The sequence below is a fragment of the Mustelus asterias genome, chromosome 14 (genome assembly GCF_964213995.1).
Source record: "Mustelus asterias chromosome 14, sMusAst1.hap1.1, whole genome shotgun sequence".
In the NCBI taxonomy this organism is placed as follows: domain Eukaryota; kingdom Metazoa; phylum Chordata; class Chondrichthyes; order Carcharhiniformes; family Triakidae; genus Mustelus; species Mustelus asterias.
Genome location: NC_135814.1, coordinates 27,241,795 through 27,266,177, shown reverse-complemented (window position 1 = coordinate 27,266,177; position 24,383 = coordinate 27,241,795). Strand labels below are relative to the sequence as shown.

General features: G+C 43.8%; 1 protein-coding gene across 1 annotated transcript in view; it reads right to left on the bottom strand.

Moving 5' to 3' along the window:
* Window positions 1-10,852, bottom strand: part of LOC144504127 (low-density lipoprotein receptor-related protein 1-like) — a 1,391,705-nt gene extending 1,380,853 nt beyond the window's left edge. Inside the window, exon 1 of the mRNA XM_078229303.1 lies at window positions 10,610-10,852. Within this exon, the coding sequence (XP_078085429.1) occupies window positions 10,610-10,852 (243 nt within the window). The remainder of the gene's footprint in view (window positions 1-10,609) is intronic.
* Between the last annotated feature and the right edge of the window lie 13,531 nt (window positions 10,853-24,383).

The following is a 24,383-nucleotide window of genomic DNA, read 5'->3' as shown; positions in this document are numbered from 1 at the left end:
TATTCTTTAACAATGACAGTTGTGCAACGCTTCAATTTTAAATTTCTCATCCTCATTTTCAAATATCTCAATAGCTTCTTGAACATCCCCCAATGACTCAACCCCAAGGTCCAACCTGACCCCCCCTCCCACAAACCCCATACCCAATCCCTCCCACAAACCCCAAGGCCTGACCTGACCAGACTCAACCTGACCCCCCATTGCGAGCTCAGAGATCTGACCCCCTACCTTCTCCCCGGGCTAGACCCTGAGGTTGGACCAGACCTCCCTCTCCAAGATCCCAAGCCTGGTCACCAACCCACTCCCCCTGCCCCCACCCTCACAGAGGCCTGACTCGACCCCTCTGTTCCCATGGCCCAATCCCAAGTCATGATGTGGAGATGCTGGCGTTGGACTGGGGTAAACACAGTAAGGAGTCTAACAACACCAGGTTAAAGTCCAACAGGTTTATTTGGTGGCAAACGCCACTAGCTTTCGGAGCGCTGCTCCTTCATCAGGTGAGTGGGAGATCCACTCACCTGACGAAGGAGCAGCGCTCCGAAAGCTAGTGGCGTTTGGTACCAAATAAACCTGTTGGACTTTAACCTAGGGTTGTTAGACTCCTTACTGTGCCAATCCCAAGTGCCAGCCCTGAGATCCATTTCCCCCAAGACCCGAGGTCCTGAGGCCCGACTTTCCACCCCTTATCCAAGGCCCATCCCCACCAATCTCTCTCCTCAAGGTTCAACATCCCCCATCCTGAGACTCACCCCAAAATCTCTGCGCCCCAAATCATCCCCACTTACCTACTCCCTGGCCGATCAAGGGCCCTTTAATCTCTGCTGGATCTTAAGACAGGGGGCGTGCCTTCTTGAATCCAACAAAGCTGCACTCGACTCTACTCCATTGTCTGGATCACACCCATTTTGAGTCAGAATGTCAGGCAGGAAAGAATCGAAAAAACAAAACAGTTTGGCCGAAATTCTCCTGTCTCGCCTGCCGCGGGAATCACAGCAGGCGGGACAGAAAATTTTGCAGACCATGCAAAGGTCCGTTAAGCTCAGGTGGGAACTTCCGGCGTTAGGGCATGCACAACCAGAGAATCCTGCCCTCTGAGTGGAGTGGCAATCCAATTCTGATTGCCCACTTCCAGGAAGTTCAGGCCTTTTGTCAATTATTCATTGAAGTGGGTTTGATTACAGCAGGCTTTGGACAGTTGGATTTGGGTGATGTAAATTATTAACCTGATGCATTTTGACAGTCTGCATTCTCAATTGAATAAAACATACTTTCAACTGAGAAATTCATCAATCTTAACCTGGGCATAAATTGTCGTTGACATTGTAATCCTTATTTTATAACAAAAGCTACACATAAAATAAGATAGACAAAAGCTAATTTGACTTCATTTGTAGCTGGTGTCTTAGCTATAATCATTAGGTGATTCATCAGTTTAATTTATTATTTCAATATAACCTTCATAACTTTATCCCCGCTTTGACTGTTGTCTCAAGAATAACAAATTAGTTTCGATTGGGAAATGAGTCACCAGCCAGAATTCTACCGGCACGTCCACCCCAGAATTGGGGCGGGCGAAGCTTGCAGAACAAAATTCTCTGTTGGCCTCGGGGTGGGATTTTACAAGCCTCGCCCGAGCAAAGTCATAAAATCCCGGCCATCATCTTTTCCCTGTTAAGACCATAAGACCATAAGACATAAGAGCAGAATTAGGCCACTCAGCCCATCGGGTCTGCTCTGCCACTCAATCATGGCTGATATTTTTCTCATTCCCATTCTCCTGCCTTTTCCCCATAACCCCTGATCTCCTAAGACCATAAGGCATAGGATGAGTTGTAAATGGTGACCAGAAATGGTTCAATTCTGGAGCAAAGAGATGTTGAAACTGAATAAATGTTCAAGAAGCTGGTTAGTATAGTTTCCTTTAAAGACAATGGCCAAAGTTTTATGCACAATGTATGTGCACTGTGGGCTGGACCGGAAGCGGCCATGTTCCCTGGTCCTGCACGAGATCAGTTAACAATCACGATATTATGCCACTTAAGTAGCAGCCAGTGTGAAAAGCATCCGGGAAGGGTCAGCGAGGCTGGCAGGAGGGTGGTGGGCTCGGGGTCCAATGGTGGCAGTCATGAAGTTTAAAGTCAGCTGTCAGAAGACAACAGAGGAGGTAGAGGGAGCTCTCCATCATGCCGGCAGTAACTCCAAGAAGACACCTCATGCGGGAGGACATTTCAGGTGGGAGCAAGCCTTTGGTTTTTCTGATCAGTGTCTACGAGCCCTTATGGAGATGATGACAGCCAGGAGGGACATTGTCATGCTGCGGAATGGAAGGACGAGGCCACTCCACCTCACCAAGGAGGCCAGGACAAAGGGAGCAGTTGCGGTCAGCAGGCACGACCTGGTCTGGCACATTTGGTTACAGTGGCATTGTCCAGGATGGGGAACTGATGGAGGGTGCTCATCCCTGGTTGCACTCAAAGGCGTGGGATTCAGATCTCAGAAAAGAAACCTGTGCCTGTACGTGTAAAGGCTGGAGAGAAGATCTGAAGCCCCAGGTTCATCAAAGCACTCACACATGCACTGACCTCAGGAGGTCACTGTCAGTGTAAGAGAAGGATGCGATACTCAGACTCTCAGTGGGTTCCCATCCATCAGTAATGAGCAAGGGGGTCCAGGTCATAATGGCAGATGAACTGCCTGTCATTGTTGTTGTCTCCTGTCACAGCATCCGGACAGGGGCAGCATCTCCTCAGCCTCTCTGCCATTCACTGTGCCATCCTCAGAGTCTGCAGCGACTGAGGAGTGCCTAGAAATGTCACTGAGCGCACCCTCTCAGGTGGCGCCTACTCAGGCCCAACGGCCAGAGCACGACTGCCAAGATCATCCATGCAAACCGGACACCACAGTCAACAACCTGCCACTAATACCACTGTCAGCGAGGGGGAGGCGCCAAGACATGGCACCTGCAAACCTAAACTTAAGACACAGAGAGCAAAGCAATTGGTTTGGACAGGTGACCTATGCTCATGTGTTTAGAAGTTGGCTGTTATTTTTACTTCAACGTCATAAAGAGACACGAGTTCCTTGCCCACCAGCTTTGAGTGTCCTATGTATTCGATAGGTGTTTGCCTCATCAATGCCTGACGAAAGGCGTTTGGGGCAGTGATGTGACATTGGGCTCATGGAATGATAATGCATGAGACGTCTGGGAAGAAGGCGGTGCCCTTGGTCTCAGGTGGAAGGCAGGCCTTGGCAGTTTAGCTGAAGGAATGCTGAATCAAGGCCTCACTGGTGAACCTGCTTCCCTGAAGGTTCCCCATTCCAACCTCTTCGTCTTCGCCATCTGCTGCCTGGGCTCTGCATCTCAGGCTTCATTGGATTCTTCCTCTGAGGCTGGTGCATCTGTCTCAGTGTCCTCCTCATCCTGTGGCTCCCCCCCGCCAAGAGAGAGCTAAGTTATGCAGAGCACAGCAAACAATGACGATGAGTGACACTCACTCTGGCGGATATTGTGGGGCACTGCCGGAGTGGTCCAGGCATCAGAACCTCATTTTCAGTGGACCAAATTGTCCTCTCCACCAGCGCCCTTGTGGAGATATGGCAGAGATCATATCTTTCCTCTGTCTGTGTCCTCGAGTACCTGAGTGATATCATAAATCAGCCACCTTTTCAAGGGATACTTCTTGTCACCAAGCAACTGTCCATCGAGGTGAGCTCGAACCGTGAACAACCTTTGCACTTGTGAGTATGTAGGCATCATGAGAACTGCCAGGGTACCTAGCACAAACCTGTAGAAATGCATCCCGTGGTCAGAAACTATCTGAACTTTCACGGAATGAAACCCTTTCCGATTGATAAAGGCGCCTGGCTGGCGACTGGTGCTTTGATGGCCACAAGTGTGCAATCAGTGACCCCCGTGGATGTGAGGAAAATCTACAATTGCAACGAAGCTTCTTGGCCACTCAGCCTGGCTGACTTTATCCATCCTGAAATGGATAAATATTCTCACCCACCTGAAGAGCGCGTCAGTCACCAGCTTAACATAGCTGTGCGCAGCTGACTGGGAGACTCTGCAAAGATCACCCACAGAGCCTTGAACGATCCAGAGCCAATAAATGTAAATGCCACAGTGACCTCGAGAGCCTTGGGTACTGGGTGTCTGCTCATACAATTTGGAGGTTGCCTTTGGCCCAATCATTTAGCAAATGGTCCCTTGGATGACAAAACAACAAAAATGGATTGGCTGCTTGCCCGTGTTGCCCAATCTAAAAATACAGAACATCACGAGTGCACAATGATGTCGAGATGCTTGCCCGATGTCTTCTCGCACGATTTTACATGCTTCTGGGTCAGGTGCGCATGTGTCTGCCCACCTGGGCAGTGTAAAAATTCTGCCCAATGGGTCAACTATTGCTAAAGAGGGGATCCTGGCATTGTTTTGTTGGGGGAAGCAGGAAGAGATGAGCGCGTACATCAAGCACAAACTCAAACTCAAATGTGAAGTGCTTATTTTCTCAATCATTTTATAGCTAATTCATTTGCTACCACTTCCAGGATTCATATTTCAGCGTGATTTCAAATGCCTGGTTGAAAAAGGAATAGTCTGCAGCCAACAAGGACAGATAATTTTGAATTATGCTATGTAAAATCTGATCAGATGAGCTTTGAGGTTTGTGAACTGACACATTTGATGTTCTCAGAGACAGATGCATGTATTGATAGCAGCAGAAAGTAAATCTTTCTTCTTCAGAGGGATGACGATGGGGGTGGAATTGTTAAAGTCAATAATGTCAAGTCAGCCAAGTACAGAAGACAGAGGTTCATTTTCAGATGATATTGTGTAGAATTTATTCGATAAGTAGAGATGGAAACCAAAGCTTTTTTTTTAGTTCAAAGTTAAGAGTTCCCTCAATAGTAAACCAAACACCACATGGGCAGCACATACGTTGAGTGCTCAAAGTCATAATTTGTTTTAAGGCAGATGCAGATGCATCCACTCAAAATCTGTCATTAGTAGTAAAAATATAGAAACAATATCATTAACACACACAGGTGAAAATTTCTCGGCTATTCATTTTCACCGAATTTCATTAGTTACTTTAATTAATTCCAATTTGAAAATTATTATTGAAGCCCATATTTCATATTACAGTATCAAATATATAAATAAATGTTTACTCCATGCAACTATAAATCAACAAAAAAAACACCATATCACACCAAATGAGAAATGCTATAGGCTATGATAGCAAGCCTTCAGGAGTGTTTTATTAAAGAATACTTTTCTTTTCATCTGGAATTGTTATTTAGGAGATTGACAGTTAACATACGCGGTCAGTGTGATAGCCTGAAGTTGCTTCAATTGCCTGAGGGGATCGGAGTGATTCTATTTTCGCTTATTGGCTCTGAGTTTTATTAATCTTTCTTGCTTTTCCAAGAGATTACATGACTTTGGATGGTGGATGTGAAGAAGTGGGTACGGTAAGGAGAGAGGAGTGTCTCATCATGATAGTCCAGGCACTATCAGTGTGGCGCAGGCTAAGTGGATCAGCTGGTCTCTTGCTGGCTGTCATTTTGTACATTCAAATGTATTCTAGGGCAACTGACCCATTCTTCTTCAAACAGTACCATTGAGATGCTTTAATATGATTTGACTTATTATTGTCAGATTATTTTTTATTTATTTAGTCACAAATAAAGCTACTTTAACACTGCAATGAAGTTACTGTGAAATTCCCCTCGTCGCCACACTTTGGTGCCTGTTCGGGTCAATACATCTAACCAGCACGTCTTTCAGACTTTGGGAGGAAACCAGAGGACCCAGAGGAAACCCACACAGGGAGACTGCACACTGCAAACTGCACACAGAGAGTGACCTAAGCCGGGAATTGAACGCGGGTCCCTGACGCTGTTAAGCAGCTGTGCTAACCACTGTGCCACCATGCTGTCCATACATTGGGATGCAATGAAATGTATTGATTCTTGCACTATACAGGCAAAACATTTTTTAAAAATTCATTCGTGGGACATGGGCGTCGCTGGCTGGGCAGCATTTATTGCCCATCCCTAGTTGCCCTTGAGAAAGTGGTGGTGAGCTGCCTTCTTGAACTGCTGCAGTCAATGTTCTGTGGATTGACCCACAATGCCGTTAGGGAGGGAATTCCAAGATTTTGACCCAGCGACTGTGAAGGAACGGCGATATATTTCCAAGTCAGGATTGTGAGTGGCTTGGAGGGGAACTTGCAGGTGGTGGTGTTCCCATTTATCTGCTGCCCTTGTCCTTCGAGATGGAAGTGGTCGTAGATTTGGAAGGTGTTGTCTTTGATGAATTGCTGCAGTGCATCTTCTAGATCGTACATACTGCTGCTACTGAGCATCGGTGGTGGAACGATTGAATGTTTGTAGATGTGGTGCCAATCAAGTGGGCTGCTTTGTCCTGGATGGTGTCAAGCTTCTTGAGTGTTGTTGGAGCTGCACCCATCCAGGTATGTGGGGAGTATTCCATCACACTCCTTACTTGTGCCTTGTAGATGGTGGATAGGCTCTGGGGAGTCAGGTGGTGAGTACTCGCCGTAGTATTCCTAGCTTCTGACCTGCCCTTGTAGCCACTGTGTTTCTGGTCAATGGTAACCCCCAAGGATGTTGACAGTGGGGGATTCAGTGAAGGTTACACCATTGAATGTTAAGGGGTAGTGATTAGAGTGTCACTTATTAGTGATGGTCATTGCCTGGCACTTGTGTGGCGTGAATGTTATTTGCCACTTGGCAGCTCAAGCCTAGATATCATCCAGATCTTGTTGCATTTGAACATGGACTGCTTCAGTATCTGAGGAGTCATGGATGGTGCTGAACATTGTGCAATCATTGGCGAACATCCCCACTTCTGATCTTATGATGGAGGGAAGGTCATTGATGAAGCAGCTGAAGAATGTTGGGCCAAGGACACTCCCCTGAGGGACTCCTGCAGAGATGTCATGGAGCTGAGATGACTGACCCTCCACAACCTCAACCATCTTCCTATATGCCAGATATGACTCCAACCAGCAGAGAGTTTTCCCCTTGATATCCATTGATTCCAATTTCGCTAGGGCTCCTTGATGCCACACTCGGTCGAATGCGGCCTTGATGTCAAGGGCTGTCACTCTCACCTCACTTCTGGAAGTCAGCTGTTTTGTCCATGTTTGAACCAAGGCTGTAATGAGGTTAGGAGTTGAGTGACCCTGGCGAAACTCAAACTGGGCGTTATTGAACACGTATTACTGAGCAGGTGCTGCTTGATAGCACTGTTGATTTTCCCTTCCATCACTTTACTGATGATCGAGAGTAGACTGATTGGGCGGTAATTGGCCAGGTTGGATTTGACCGGCTTTTTGTGTACAGGACATACTGGGCAAGTTTCCACATTGTTGGGTAGATGCCAGTGTTGTAACTGTACTGGGAGAGCTTGGCTAGGGGAGCGGCACGTTCTGGAGCACAAGCCTTCAGTACTATTGCCAGAATGTTATCAGGGCCCATTGCCTTTGCAGTATCCAGTGCCTCCAACTGTTTCTTGATATCATGTGGAGTGAATCGACTTGGCTGGAGACTGGCATCTGAGATGCTGGGGACCACTGGAGGAGGCTGAGATGGATCAACCACTCGGCACTTCTGGCTGAAGATTGCTGCGAATACCTCAGCCTTATCTTTGGCACTGATGTGCTTGGCTCCTCCATCATTGAGGATGGGAATATTTGTGGAGCCTCCTCCTCCAGTGAATTGTTTAATTGTTCACCACCATGCTCAACTGGATGTGGATGGATTGCAGAGCTTAGATCTGATCTGTTGGTTGTGGGATCGCTTAGCTCTGTCTATCATTTGCTGTTTTTGCCATTTGGCATGCAAGTAGTCCTGTTTGGTAGCTTCACCACGTTGACACCTCATTTTTAGGTATGTCTGGTGTTGCTCCTGACATGCCCTCCTGCATTTTCCATTTTTCGCTGAGCAGAAACTGATAGCCAAGTTCCGCACACATGAGGACGGCCTAAACTGGGATGTTGGATTTATGTCACATTATCAGTAACCCCCACAGCTTGCCTCCTGGACTTGCAGAATTTCACAAGCTGTTCTGTCTGGAGACAATACACATCTCTTTAACCTGTGTTGAATGCTCCCTCCACCCACATTGTCTGTACATTTAAGACCTGGCTGGCTGTAGAGATTTGCATTCTAATCAGTATTCTGTAATTTGATTTCTGTGTCTGTGCCCTGTTTGAGAACAGATATCCACTCCATCTGACGAAGGAGCTCTGCTCCGAAAGCTTATGGTATTTGCTACCAAATAAACCTGTTGGACTTTAACCTGGTGTTGTGAGACTTCTTACTGTGCTTACCCCAGTCCAACGCCGGCATCTCCACATCATGTTTTCCATTGAACCAGAGTTGAACCACTGGCTCGATGGTAATGGTTGAGTGGAGGATATGCCGGGCCATGAGGTTGCAGATTGTGCTGGAGTACTGTTGATGGCCCACAGTGCTTCATGGATGCCCAGTCTTGAGTTGTCAGATCGGTTTGAAGTCTGTCTCATTTAGCGTGGTGATAGTGCCACACAACATGATGGAGGTTATTCTCAGTGTGAAGGTGGGACTTGATCTCCACAAGGACTGGGCGGAGGTCACATACTGTTCATAAAATACATAGGGGAAAAGGAAAAGGATAGGGTGCAGAATATAATGTTGCAGTTACAGGTAGGGTGAAGAGAAAGGTCAGCTTAATATATGATAGGACCATTCAGAAGATAGCAGGGAAGAAGCTGTTCTTGAATCTGTTTGGTACATGTTTTCAGACTTTTGTATCTTTTTCCAGTGAGATGCTTTATATTCCCCTGAGCAAGGACACATCTTCAGCAGTGCAGCTTTCTCTCAGGTTATCTGCTAGAATGTGAGTTGAATCCAAAACTTCTGACTTGGAAGCATCACTGATCCCACTAAACCGAGATTGACATCTTATAAATGAAACACTTTGCCCAGTTGCAACAGTGATGTTGCACTTGACTGAGCAGGTATGAATAGACAGATAATAATCAGACATAAATGAAGTAACTGCATCATACACGATATGTCCAGTAACACAAAAGAACAAGAGTACATTCCAGTCACTATATTAGAAGTATCTACTCTTCCAAAGTACTTCATAGGCTGTGAAATTCTTTGCAACATCTGGAAGTCATTTAAAACATTATTTAAATGTAGTTCTGTCTTTTTACATGAGCCAATCACATAAAAATCATTTATACACCCTTGCTTTCATTAAAAATGTAAGTTGGAACCAAAATTTCCTCCTGTCCTCCTCTGCTTTGCTCCAATATTGATGGCCATGCATTCAGTTGCCTCGGTCTAAAATTGTCTCCTTGAATTTCCACATCACCACTTCCTTCTCCTCCTGCAAGACTTTTCTTTAGTTTCAAAGATTTTAATCTTTGATTAAGCTTTGGGCCGACGTATTCATTTTCTGCCAAGTTGCTCTATATTCAAAGTAATTTTGTACTCAATACTTCCATTTATGAAGCCCAAGATTCCATATGCTTTGTTAACCACTCTCTCAATCTGTTGTGCCACCTTTAAAGAACTATGCACATGCACCCCAGGTCACTTTGTCGCTGAACATGCTTTGAAACAACGCCATCAAGTCAATTTTGTCTCCCCCTTCCACTAAACTGCATCACTTCACACTTCTCAATATTAAGTTCCATTTACCACTTGTCTGTCCCTACTACTAGCCTCACTCTGCCTTGTTGCCGGTATAATTGGCATAATTGTGATTGCTGCCACACCTCCAAATTTGGTATAATCAGCAAATTTTGAAATGTTACTTTTATTTCAATATCCAAGACATCGATATGTTTCAAAAAATGCTGTGATCGTATCAGTGATCCTTGGGGGACATCACTGTCTACTACGTTCCAGTTCGAAAAACATCCACTTTACCCCAACTTCTTGTTTGCTCTCCTTAAGTCAATTTTTTATCCAACCTGACACTGACCCTTCGATGCCATGAACCTCAATTTTGTTGAACAGCTTTTCATGTGGCACTTTGTCACAGGATTTCTTAAAATCCATTCAGACAACATCAATTGCTTTCTCTTCATCAATCTTCTCACTTAGGGTGGCATGATGTCACAGTGGTTAGCACAGCTGCCTTACAACACCAGGGACCTGGGTTCAATTCCCGTCTTGGGTCACTATCTGTGTGGAGTCTTGTTCCCCCTCCCCCTCCGTGACTGCGTGGGTTTCCTCCGGGTGCTCCGGTTTCGTCCCAAAGTCCAAAAGACATGCTGGTTAGGTGCATTGGTCATGCTAAATTCTCCCTCAGTTTACCTGAACAGGTGCCGGAGTGTGGTGACTAGGGAATTTTCACAGTAACTTCATTGCAGTGTAAATGTAAACTTACTTGTGATACTAATAAATAAACTTAAACTTAATTCATCGAAAAATTGAATGAGATTAATCAAGTGCAATCAGCCTTTTTCAAATCCATTCCAGCTCTCCTCAATTGATTCAAACCTCTCCAAGTGGCTGTTAACCTTTTCCTTGATTATTGTATCTAAAACATATTCACCACTGCTGTTGAACTGACCTGCTTGTAGTTCCTAGAAATATCATTACACCCATTCTTGAATATTGGTGTCACATTTGCCATTCTCCAATCTTCTGGTACCTTCCTCGTATCTCGGGAAGATTTGGAGATTCTGGCAAGTTCTTCGACTTCCCTTGGTAACGTAGGATGCAAGTCACCTAGACCAGGTGACTTTCTCAGCATAGCCAGCCCTTTCCGTACATCTTCTGGAACAATTTTCTCTCCGCCCACCACCTCTATCATCTCTGCTTCTCCTGATTCTTCTTTCGTGTCGTCTTCTTAAGTAAATATTGGTACAACAAAATAAAGTACTCCAGCCTTGCCCTGTGCCTCGAGGCATATATCACCCTCATTGCCCCAGCTAGGTCTAACACTGCCTCTCACTGCGTCTCTTCATGCCAGTTGAGGATTGTTGGTTCCCTTTTATGTTCATTTGTCACTCTCTTTTATTTTCCTCTTACTTTCATCTTCACTTTCCCTCCCATTACGTTGTACTTTGAATATGACGGGGGGGGGGGGGGGGGGGGGAACTGTTGCATTAGGAAATCATTAGAACCTTTTTATTGCACCTTGCTCTGGAAAGACAAAACCATTTGATCACGTGGACTTCAGAGTGCATCTCTGCAGATGTTTTCAACATTGTGGATTTGGATGATGGCATGTGAGAGTCTGACCTCTATTATGGAAGGAAGGTACAAACACATTTGAGAATTCATAACTTTGTGAGGAAACTGCGGGGGTAGGAGGCAAAGAGGGCAGTGAAGCAAGTTACTTGGTTTCATAGCTTTTCATTTAGCTTACTCTGTTGATGCCTTCTATTTTTATGCCTGCTGGCTGATGTTGTTTTAGCTCCATTACCTTCTGTTATATATTGCTGTATCATCTATAAATAGCTAGAAACTACTTGGCTAGGAACTAATGTTTCATAAGTGTTGGAGCAGGCCACATTTCACAGCTGCACGAGAGACTGAAGTGAGGTGTATTGAACTGGTTGTGTGCGGCTCACTTCAGTGCCTCGTGCAGCTGTGAAATGTGGCCCCCTCGAACACTATAAAACATTAGTTCCTTCAGCTAAGTACTTCCTGGCTATTTATAGATAATACAACAAGGTACAACACCTCCCTTTCAGTTCCTCCACCTCGAAGTGGGAATGGAAAGATTTTCCCCACTTCATTATCATCATTCTCTTCCGCTTTAGAAAGCATTAATCCTTCTTGCACGATACTACACTGAATAAACTAAGTGACAACGATTCGAGAGACTGTTAACAGACTATAGTGGAGCTTTGTCAGCCTTATGCAAGCCGTAAAATTAAATTCAAAATGCCTATGGTCTGTTCTATTAAATCCATGTCGGCTTATGTATTATTTATATTTGCTCTCCATTTCTGTCCCTTGATACCTTACTGGAATCATAAATCATGACTGTGGGGATATCCCTGATTACTAATCAACCATCATGATAAATACCTCTGTGCCCTCAAGGCTGGTATGGTAGAATCAAGATTGATAAAACGTTCATGACAGCTTCCTGGGTGGTAAGCATTTTTCTACATGATTAGGTGATTGGTGTCACACACCGGCTAAACATTTAGTCAATGAAAACCATCCTCTATTTATAAAAACTTGAGGGAGGTGTCATATTAGACGTTCAATGCCACATGTGTCACATTCATTGCTCCTTGCACCAGTAGGAATGCTACCAATCTACAGAATTAAACTGCCCACTTTCTCTCCTTTGCTTTGCAGGCTCCACAAAATTGATAAGTTCTGAGGTTTGTCTGAAAAGAGCTTCAGTGACCTTCGTTATACGGGGCCTGTTCAATGTGACAATTATTACCCCCCCCCCCCCCCCCTCCCCTGCAGGGGAAGGGGTGCAAAGCAGCCTGCAAAGCAAAGCTGGCAAAGATGGCTACATAAATCCAAATAAGTCCATCTAGGTCTGCAAATCCCTTAGATTGGCTGCTCATGTGTTAGAAACAAAAGAAAATACTTCTATGTTTCTCATTCTCAGCATCTCCAATTTAACTTTCTCCAGTTCCTGTTTCCCCTCCTCTTCAAAACACAGGGAATAAGAAATTCACAATCCAGAATCCATTTCTCCAGCCCAAAGACTGAGCAGTTTCTGAACCCACCATCAAAAGCAGGAGACAAAAAAGGGAATAATGCAACAAAGTAAAAACTGATGTAAAACAAAGTTTTACAGAGTTTAAGATATCAAAGCCGGAATTTTACCGCCCCACCCGGCCCTGGAATCGGAGTGGGCAAGGGGCAGACAATGGGAAGGTCCACTGACCTTGGGCGGGATTTTACAGTTTCGGGATAAGCGAGGCTGTAAAATCCCACCCCCAAAAATAAGGTGGTCTCCTCAATGCAGCATCCACCCTTGTTGTGCAAGTGTGATTCTCGTTTCTGAGAAAAGGGGAATATAAAAGCCAACACTCAGAAAGAAGGCAGATAGCCTTCCACAAAATTGCAGATGGTAGAAATCAGTCTCACTATGGATATGTACACAGGTAATCTCTGGAATGTTTGAAAGTATAAGGTTATTGGTCTGTAAACAGACAGCTGAATTAGGAATGTGGTATAAAATATTGAAATCTCAAGTGAGATAAAGCTAAAATTTAGTTCTCATAATCAAAGTGCCTGCAGAATTTTTGTTTGTCGGGAAAATAGAATGCTGTGGATACTGGAAATCCAAAATGAAAGCAGAAAATGTTGGAAATACTCAGCGGGTCTTCAGGCACCCCGGTGGAGAGAGAAACAGAGTTACGGTTTCAGGTTATCGACCTTTCATCAGATCAGGGGAATGTTAGAGGTGGAATAGATTTTCAGCTGGTGGGATAAAGACAAAAGGAAGATCTTTTTGTTTTACATCAGTTTTTACTTTGTTTCATTATTCTCTTTTTTGCTTCCTGCTTTTGACGGTGGGTTCAGAAACTGCTCAGTCTTTGGACTGGAGAAATGGATTCTGGATTGGGAATTTCGTATTCCCTGTGTTTTGAAGAGGAGGGGAAACACGAACTGGAGAAAGTTAAATTGGAGATGCTCAGAAGGAGAAACATAAAAGTATTTTCTTTTATTTCGAACACATGAGCAGCCAATCTAAGGGATTTGCAAGTTTACATTTACACTGCAATGAATTTACTGTGAAAATTCCCTTGTCACCACACTGTTCAGTTTACCTGTTTAACATTTAAGAAAAACTTGGACGGGTTCATGGATGAGTGGGGTGTGGAGGGATATGGTCCAAGTGCAGGTCAGTGGGACTAGGCAAAAAGTGGTTTGGCACAGACAAGAAGGGCCAAAAGGCCTGTTTCTGAGCTGTAATTTTCTATGGTTCTAAGTGGTCACTCAACCTGCATTTGACCTCCCCAAGGTAAATGAGAGCATCATGTGATCAGCAAATACAAGAAACTAAATTGAAAGAAGCATAAATAAATCGCTGCTTGATCTGGAAGGAGTAGAGCCTACCAGGCTGAAAACCTATATGGCAAGTACATGCAGAATCACAGAATACTACAGTGCAGAAGACTTCGACCCATCGCGTATGCACCAATGCATGAAAGGCTCTGATCTGCCCACCTAATCCTACTTGCCAGCACTTGGCCAATAGCCTTGAATGTTATGACGTGCCAAGTACTCATCCAGGTACTTTTTAAAGGATGTGAAGCATCCCACCTCCACCACCCTCCCAGGCAGTGCATTCCAGACCGTCACCACCCTCTGGGTAAAAATGCTTTTCCTTAAATCCCCCCTAAACCTCCCACTCCTCACTTTTAACTGTATCCCCTCATAACTGACCCTTCAATTAAGACGGACAGCTGCTCCCTATCCACCCTATTCATGCCCCTCACAATCTTGAACGCCTCAATCAGGTCGCCCCTCAGTCTTCTCTGCTCTGCAAATGCGATTGTTGAGAATGGAAAAATATTTAGGTCTTATATTTCAGGTCGACTTATACACTGCAATCTATGGTATCGAATCAATATTCATAATATTTTTCAGAAATCAAAAAATATTTTTCTGGAACATATGGACTGTGGTATTTATTTTGGGTCTCTCATGTTCTTGTTACTGTCTTATGCCTGCACAACTTACACATCCCTTCAAATTCTCAAGTAACATACGAAGGGAGCTGGTTTTAAAAATACTTCAATAAATGCCAAAAGCATAATAGACTGAAAGTGCTATGAGGAATACCTAATAGTTCTCAATGTATTTAAGTTACCTGTGCAGCTAAATGTATGTTACAAAAAAGCCTAATTCCATTTCTAATCATCAAAATATTGAAATATTAACCTGCCATACTGATTAACTAATTATCTTTACTGACAGCCACCAGCCAATAGCAGACACTTATTCAACAATTAAGTCTAACAAGCTAACCCTTAATATGTCATTGCTGATTAGGTAAATAATCTTCCAGCAGCTGACTTATAGGGCAGGTAGGAGACCACAGATGACTGGCATTGGCATTCAGAGGATAGTTCTTTACCTGCAAAGAATAATTCGAATGTGGAGCTCACCACTACAAGGTGCAGTGTGGACATACTTAAGAAGAAGCTAGATAAACATGAGAGTCAATAAGGAACAGAAGCTATGGTGAAATGAATTATTGTGATAATGTGCTTGCTGATATGTAAAGTATACTCCATTAAATATGTTTTTTTTTAATGAGTTCATGAGACATGGGCATCCCTGGCTGGCCAGCAGTTATTGCCCATCCCGAGGCTGCACTTGGAGGGCAGTTAGAGTCAACCACATTGCAGTAGCTCTGGAGGCACATGTAGGCCAGACCAGGTAAGGACGGCAGATTTCCTTCCCTAAAGGACATTCGTGAGCCAATTTTTCCCAACAATTGACAGTGGTTTCATGTCATCAATAGATCCTTAATTCTAGATATTTTTCATTGAATTCAAATTCCACCATCTTCCATGGCAGGATTCGAACCTGGGTCCCCAGAACATTAGTTTGGCTTTCTGATTAATAGTCTAGCAGTAATACCACTAGGCCATCCCAGCCCCCTAACTATGTAAATAGTTATGTCATCACGGATAGTAATGCAGTGTCCTGTGATGTAGCAGCTATCTTAGTTTATCATCACATGTCACAGCATGTGAGAAGAAGTCACCATTAAAGATCTACATTCAACTGTGACACCTGTTTCAGCGTTGTTTGTATTAGTCCAGTAAGAAGTCTCACAACACCAGGGTGAAGTTCAACAGGTTTCTTTGGAATCACGAGCTTTCGGAGTGCTGCTCCTTCATCGGATGAGTGTCATCTGATGAAGGAAAAGGTCTCCGAAAGCTCGTGATTCCAAATAAACCTGTAGGACTTTAATCTGGTATTGTGAGACTTCTTACTGTGCCCACCCCAGTCCAACGCCAGCATCTCCACATCATGTCTAGAAAGAGATAATACAAGAGGGATAAGTGATGAAGGGTGGAAGAATGCTTGAGGAACAGAAATACTGACTTGGGCCTGTTGTGATGAATGGTCTTTTTCTGTGCTGTATATACCATTAATAATGACAGGATAAAAAGAACACTAATCATATTGGACTGGATTTGGGAAAACTTGGTGGAGGTGTACAAATGGGGGTGTGAACCCCATTCCTGCAATGCTTCTTAAGGGTGCAGATTGGTTTGATTTGCGAGCCCACACACTGCACTCCTGATCTGGCTGGGTCCATTGTGGGGTTCGGCATGTTCTCGTCCTTCGTAATGTTCATGGAATTGAGTCAACATTTCAAAGAGTCAGTCTTCACAATACCTCACAGATATAGTGAAGCATTGTTTGCACATGGGAAGCTTTTAAAAAGCAAGGTCAAAAGGTTTTCCTCATGCCCTTATGCCAAGGTATTACCTCTCCACCCACTATGGCCCCTCATGTTCCCATGCCCAGGTATGCCCCCATGGCCTCTTATACCTCCAATGCATGCTCCCCTAAGGTCCCTCATGCCTCCACACCAAAGTATGCCCCCCAGCCCCTATGGCCTTTCATTTTCCCCATACCTAGGTAGGCCCCCCACACCATCTATGACCCCTGATTCCTCCCACATCACTGTATGCCCCCCACTTACCCCCAAGGCCACTCATGCCCATGCCAAAATTCAATGTATTATAGGTGAATTTGCATGGAAGTGTCATAACTTAGCATTGGGGGCACAAGGAGCCATGGAGTATGAGTTGGAGGCATACCTTGGGATGGGGGCATGAGGGCTATAGGGGTTGGTTGAGGGTATATCTTGGCAAAGGGCACATGAGGGGCCACCGGGGCTAGCTGGGTGGTATGGGGTGACAGGGATGGGGGATTGGGAATGGGTTAGGTGTGAGGACGAAGGAGCCTTACTTTTTTCATTATAATTGGGACAAAGTCCCTCAGAACAGAAGTGGCCCTTTAAATGGCCCTTCTCCATACCCAGCTTCCGCATGGCTATGTCTGAAACTCTCTCCCAGGTTCACTGCTCTGACTACAGCCCACGCAACAAAAATGTAATCTCTCCTGAGGCAGGCGGTCATGGCAAGGATTGTCCCAACTCCCTCAACCTGCATCAAGGATGAAAATCCAGCCTATTAATTCCAGTGTTTCGAATGTATCTAGAGTGAGATAAGCATGATCCAAAAGCAAGCAGGGCTATATAAAATATAAATACATACGCAGGAGACCTGAATAAGCAGCAACTAGGCTCACGGAATCAGTGAGAGAGTTCTTATTCTTTTCATCATGTAACTCACGTTGTATAGTTAACATTGACGTTAAAGAAAATCTATCAAGAGACCTTGTTCCTTTTGCTGAAGATCTATTCGTCCATCATGAAACCATAATTCCCTTCTGTAAAAGGTAAGATTGGCAACAGAACATTGACTAGAATTATACTTGCACCTACTTAGCATTTCAGTAATGACTGCCGATTCACGTAACAACGTTGCAGCATCATTCTCAATATAGCAACAGGAAGGAACATATCCAATGGAATGCATATTCAGTTTGAATAAGCAGGTGGCCTACCAGCTTCATATGGAGTTCATTATTAGCAGCTCCGGGAAATGTGTTAAATTCTTTACAGGAATAGATTTATCTTGGCTTTTTAAGACAACAGAAAAGAAACAACATATGTGCAAACAATAAGATGGTAGAAGCTACAGTGCCACATGTCATAAGAACAACATATGGGTCCAGGTTTAAGACATTGGAATTTCATTCAAATACAAATGGTCAAAACTGATGTCGAGCAATGGCAGTTATGAATGAGCAACTTTACCTCTTTTATATAATCCATCCACATTACTTCCTAGTTTCTCCACAAATAAATAACAGGGCAACACGGTGGCACAGTGGTTAGCACTGCTGCCTCACAGCGCCAGGGACCCGGGTTTGATTCCTGGTTTGGGTCACTGTCTGTGTGGAATCTGCACGTTCTCCCTGTGTGTGCGTGGGCTTACTCCGGGTGCTCCGGTTTCCTCCCACAGTCTGAAAGATATGCTGGTTAGGTGCATTATCCATGTGAAATTCTCCCTCGGTGTGCCCGAACAGTGTGGTGACTAAGGGATTTTCAGAGTAATTTCATTGCAATGTTAATGTAAGCCTACTTGTGACACTAATAAATAAACTTTTAAACCCGAAGTTGTGATAATTTGTCAGACAGCTTTCAGCTATGTTGCATAAAATGCAACATTCTCTGGACTGGAGCAAAATAAAACTTCAGCATCTTTCAGATATATTTACTTTATGAATAATTTTCATTAATTTTGGAGTTAATCCTAATGTTTTCCTAAAATTTAATGTTGTTGACGGAAAATATTGGATTGCTTATAACACTTTAGTGATGAATTTTGTTTTGTTCATTCACAGGGTGTGAGAATTGTTTTGTTGGCAAGTTCAGCATTTATTTCTCATTTCTAATTGCTCATGAGAAGGTGATGCTGAAAACGACTGAAGGGCTGGTTCGGCTATTTCAGAGGGGCAGTTAAGATGCCGAGAGTCTCATATCAGCCAGACCAGTAAAGGACAGCAGATTTCCTTCCTAAAAAGGCCACTGGTGAACCAAGTAGGTGTTTTAGGGAAAGTTAAGTTTTGTAATCATCATCACTGATAATAGCTTCTTTTAAATTCCAGATTGATTTGATTAATTGAATTTAAATTCACCAGATGATGTGTGTGATTTTGAGCTCACGTCGCTGGATCGTTTATTCAGGCCTCACATGAATTGCTAATCCCAGTAACATAGTCCCAATGCCACTGTTTTTTTCTGAATTGATTCAAGGGGTGTGCGCGTCACTGGCTAGGCCAACATTCATCATCCATTCTTAACTGTCCTCGAACAGATGGTGGTGAGCTGCCCACTTGAACTACTGCCGTCCATATGGTGTTGGTACATCCACAGTGCTGTTCAGTAGGATGTTCCAGGATTTTGACCCAATGACAATGAAGGAATGGCAATACATCTCCAAGTCACAATAGTTTGTGGCTTCAGGGGGATGTTCCCCTGCATTTTGTAGAATCATAGAATCCCTACAGTGCAGAGGAAGGCCATTCGGCCCATCAAGCCTGCATCAACAGCAATCCCATCCAGCCTCTATCCTGGTAACCCCATATATTTACCCTGCTAATCCCCCTAGCCTACAGATCTTGGACACTAAGGAACAATTTGGCATGGTCAGTCAACCTAACCCACACATCTTTTGGAGCGTGGGAGAAAACCGGAGCACCTGGAGGAAACCCAGGCAGACATGGGGAGAACATGCAAACTCCACATAGGCAGTCACCAGAGGTCGGAATTGAACACGGATCCCTGGTACTGTGAGGCAGCAGTGCTAACCACTGTGCCACCGTGCTTACCTTGTTCTTCCATTTGGTACAGGTTGTGGGTTTGGAAGATGATGCTGGAGGAGTTGTTTGTTGCAATGCACCTTGTATACACTGCTGCTACTGTCAATGACACCTCCCCCCATGTTGCTGCTGATGGAGAGTAGACTGATGGTGGGTAACTGGCTGGACTGGATTTGTTTGTACTTTTGCAGGGCACACCTGGACAATTTTCCACATTGTTGACTCAATGCTACTGCTGTAACTGTACTGGAGCAGCTTGCCTCGAGGCATGGCTAGTTCAGGAGTATGTGTACCACTGCTGGGACATTTCCAGAATTCATAGCCTTAGCTGTATCCTGTGCCTTCAGCCATTTCTTGACATCACACGGAGTGAATTGAATTGGCTGAATATTGACATCTGTGATATTGATGACTTAAGGAGCTGGCTGAGACGGTTCATTCACTCAGCACTTCCTCCTAAAGATGGTGACAAATGCTTCAGCCTTGTCTTTTGCATTGACATACTGGGCTCCCCCATCATTGAATTTGGGGAAATTTGGGGAAGTTTTGCCTCTTTGTAGTTGTCTAATTGTCCACCATCATTCACAATTGCATTTAGGGAGGTGATGGTGTGGCGATATTGTCTTTGGACTGATATTGCAGAAACCCAGAGTACTGATCCGGGGACCTGGAATTAAGTCGGAATGGCAGATGGTGAAATTTGAATTTAATTTTTTTTTTAAAATATAGAATTAAAAAAATGTCGAGTGATAACTAATGAAAACATTGTCAACGGTCATTTAAAAAGCCCAACTGGTTCACTAATGCCCTGTAGGGAAGGTCTGGTCTGGTCTACATGTGACTCCAGATCCATAGCAATGTAGTTGACTGTAGAAATGGTCTAGCAAGCCACTCATTTCAATGTCGATTAAGGGTGGACAATAAATGTTGGTGCAGCCAGCAACGCCCACATCCTGTGAATGAACATTTTAAACATTATGGCTCAGCTCTACCTATCGCATCACGACTGAGTTTTCCAGAATTTTCTGTTTTTATCTCTAGATTATTACTGGCTTCTGCTATTTAACATGCATGTAGTCCAGGTTTGCACCTCAATTTTAGGTACTGGTGCTACTTTTGGCATGCTCTCCTACACTCATTAAACCAGGGTTGATCCCCTGGCTTGATCTGAGGAATATGTTGAGGTTACAGATTGTGGATGCGTACAATTCTACAGCTGCTGATTCCCTAAAGTGCCTCGTGGATGTCCACTTTTGAGCTGCTAGATCGGTTCTGAATCTATCCATTTAGCATGATGACAACACCAACACGATGGACAGTTGCGGAAATTTTATCACCTCGCCCGTCTGAGGCTCGTAAGATCCCATCAGAGGCCAACGGAGAATGCCGTTCTGCGAGCCTCGGTAAAATTCCGGCCAGTATCTTCAATGTGAAGCCTGGACTTTGTCTTCATAAGAATAGTGATGAGTCAGATAGATGAATCTGCAACAGATAGTTTGGTGATGGTAAGCTCAATTGTCTTGTCCCTTTTGGTTTCTTCATCAACCTGCTGTAGGCTCAGTCTGGCAGATATCTCCTTCAGGAATTGGCCAGCTTAGTCAGTGCGAATGCTATTGACTCACTTTTGGTGATGAGCATTGAAGACCCCATCTAGAGTATATTCTGTGCCATTGCAACTCTCAGTGCCTCTTCTAACTGTTGCTCAACTTGGAGGAGTGCATCAGCTGAGGGAGGGTATTAAGTGGTTCCCTTGTCCATGTTTAACCTGATGGTACATGACTTCAAGAGGTCCAAAATCACTTCTGAGGACTTCCAGGAAAATTTGCTGTGTACCACTATGTCACCGCCTCTGGTGAACCTGTCCTGCCCCTTCATCAGGTGAGTGGGAGTTCTGTTCACAAACAGGGCATATAAAGACACAAACTCAATTTACAAAATAATGGTTGGAATGCGAGTCTTTATAGGTAATCAAGTCTTAAAGGTACAGACAATGTGAGTGGAGAGAGGGTTAAGCACAGGTTAAAGAGATGTGTATTGTCTCCAGCCAGGACAGTTAGTGAGATTTTGCAAGCCCAGGCAAGTCATGGGGGTTAAAGATAGTGTGACATGAACCCAAGATCCCAGTTGAGGCCGTCCTCATGTGTGCGGAACTTGGCTATCAGTCTCTGCTCAGCGACTCTGTGCTGTCGTTTGTCGTGAAGACACACTTTAAGACTTGCTTACCTGTAAAGACTCATATTCCAACCATTATTTTGTAAATTGAGTTTGTGTCTTTATATGCCCTGTTTGTGAACAGAACTCCGACTCACCTGATGAAGGGGCAGCGCTCCGAAAGCTTGTGGCTTGTGCTACCAAATAAACCTGTTGGACTTTAACCTGGTGTTGTGAGACAACTTACTGTGCTTACCCCAGTCCAACGCCGGCATCTCCACATCATGAATCTGTCCTACCAGTGGGAAAGGACATACCCATGAATGAAGCTGGAGGAGTTTGATATATTGGCTATATGGTATGACTTGTTGAGTATGGTTATACCAAGCTTTTGTCTTACTAGTCTGTGGGACAGCTCTCCCAATTTTGGCACAAGCAAGGAGGACTTTCCAGAGTCAAATGGGCTGAGTGTGCCGATGTTATTCCTAATGACAGGTGGTCCATTTGGTTCAATTCCTTCTATTATCAACTTGTCTTTTTAGCAGTTTAATACAACAGTGGCTTGCTAGACCATTTCAGAGGGCAATTAAAAATCATGCATGTTGCTGTGGGTCCGAATCCACATGTAGGCCAACCCGGGTAAGGCCGGTAGAATTCCTTCCCTAAAAGACCTGAATGTAACTTATGAGTTTCTACTGATAGTCTGATTGCCAATACTGATACCAGTTTATTATTTCAGATGTACTGATTTATTTAAATGACATCAACTTCTGTGGTGAGGTTTGAACTTGTCCCTCGAGCATTAACCAGGGAGTTTTAGAGAACTAAAAATTGCCCTTGACATCTGTGTCAAATCTGTTCTGAGTTCCCACAAAGTCCTGACCTTCTATTTTGTTCCACGTGCTCCACCCCCTCTTAACAGTATAACATTCATCACATCTCTCTCTCTCTTTAACTCTGAAGAAGAGTCATATGGACTCAAAACGATAACACTCTTTCTCGTGCCGCAGATGCTGCCAGACCTGCCAAGTTTTTCCAGCATTTTCTGTGTTTGCCTCTAGGTTGCTAGTCCACTAACATCAACACTATGTTACCATTCCCTTAATAAACAATCAGAAAATCAGACATTGGTCTGTGCTTCCCAAAAGCACATCTTTCCCACGGAAAATATTACAACACAATATAGCCAAAGCTTCAACATCAGATTATACCTTCTAATGAATTGTTACTTGCCACCCACACATTTTAGTTCAGTGAAGGTGGTGGGTCATGCAGAATTGCAATTGATTTAACCAATTATTTGATGATGTATAACACTGACACAAAATCTCGGCTGACCATTCGGTGGAGTACTGAAACAGTGAAACAGTAATATTTCAAATGAAATATTAAATCAAAGCCCTAGCTGCCTTCTCAGGTAGATATAAATGTTCACATGACATGTTTGTTTGAAGAGGAAGAGTGGATGAGTACTCCTCAGCATTCTGACCATTATTTATCCCTCAATATCAATTTAAAAATGATTTGGTAACTATCGCAGTGAGAGCTTGCATCGTGCAAATTGATTGTAACACTTCCTCCATTAGAAAAGCACTTTAATGGTTGTAGGTTTTATGGAACATCCAGAGTTCATAAAACACAGGTCTTCTTGTCCTTTCTATTTTATTTACAGAAAAAATGCCCATACACCAAGATGCACTGGTTACAATTAGGATTAAAAAATATCTGGAATTAAGAATCTACTGATGACCAACAAACCATTGTCGATTGTCGCAAAAACCCATCTGGTTCACTAATGACCTTTAGGGAAGGAAATCTGCTATCCTTACCTGGTCTGGCCCACATGAGCCACAGCAATGTGGTTAACTGTCCTCAGGCAACTAGGGATGGGCAACAAATGTTTACCCGCCAGCGATGCCCATGTCCCACGAATGAACAAAATAAATAAAAGCAAGTATCGGACAAATATTCATCAAGTTGACAGCAATATCACTGACTAAGTTTCGCAATTTTTATCACAGATATTTTAAGTGTATCTAAATGTGCTACCAATGCTTTTATTTTATGTGAGTCTTCCATTCCAAAAGAACGAATAACAATCCCTTTCCTAATTCGTGAAAATGTGTGATTTAGACATTCAAAGCATGTAAACTATTTCGGTAAAATAGATTGGAATACTTGACAAGCATTACAACGGTTTAACACGCAAAAGTTTTTAAATACCTTTTCTCTTTGTAAGCTTTTGGATACTGCGACACTAATTACTGCTATTGGGCTGAGAAAGTGCCCTCCAACTCAAAAGCAGTGCATCATGGAGCCTGTTATTTTGCTGGCAAATTTACAGGGGCAATTTAAACAACTTGTATTGCTGCAATAAGTTTTTTACTTCTTTGCACATGGTTTCAGAAATGTTCTTTCGAGCATTGCTGTGAGGGACAGCTCGGTGGATAGGATATTGGTATGTAGATAGGCTGGAAAATTGGGCGGGGATGCTGGATTCAGGATTCAATCCTGGACCGGGGAGCGGCGCAGGCTTGGAGGGCCGAAGGGCCTGTTCCTGTGCTGTATTGTTCTTTGTTCTTTGTTCATTGCTTAAATTATTTCAGTGAAATGCAGCTTTAAAATCAGTTTTTGAACACAAATTGGAAAGTCAATAGAAAACAAAATATTGTGGATACGAGGAATCTAAAACAAAACAGAAAATGTTGAAAATACTTATCAAATTTAACAGCATCTGTGGAGAGAGAAACAGAGCAAACACAGGCAGATTACAATGCCCTCTCCCGAGG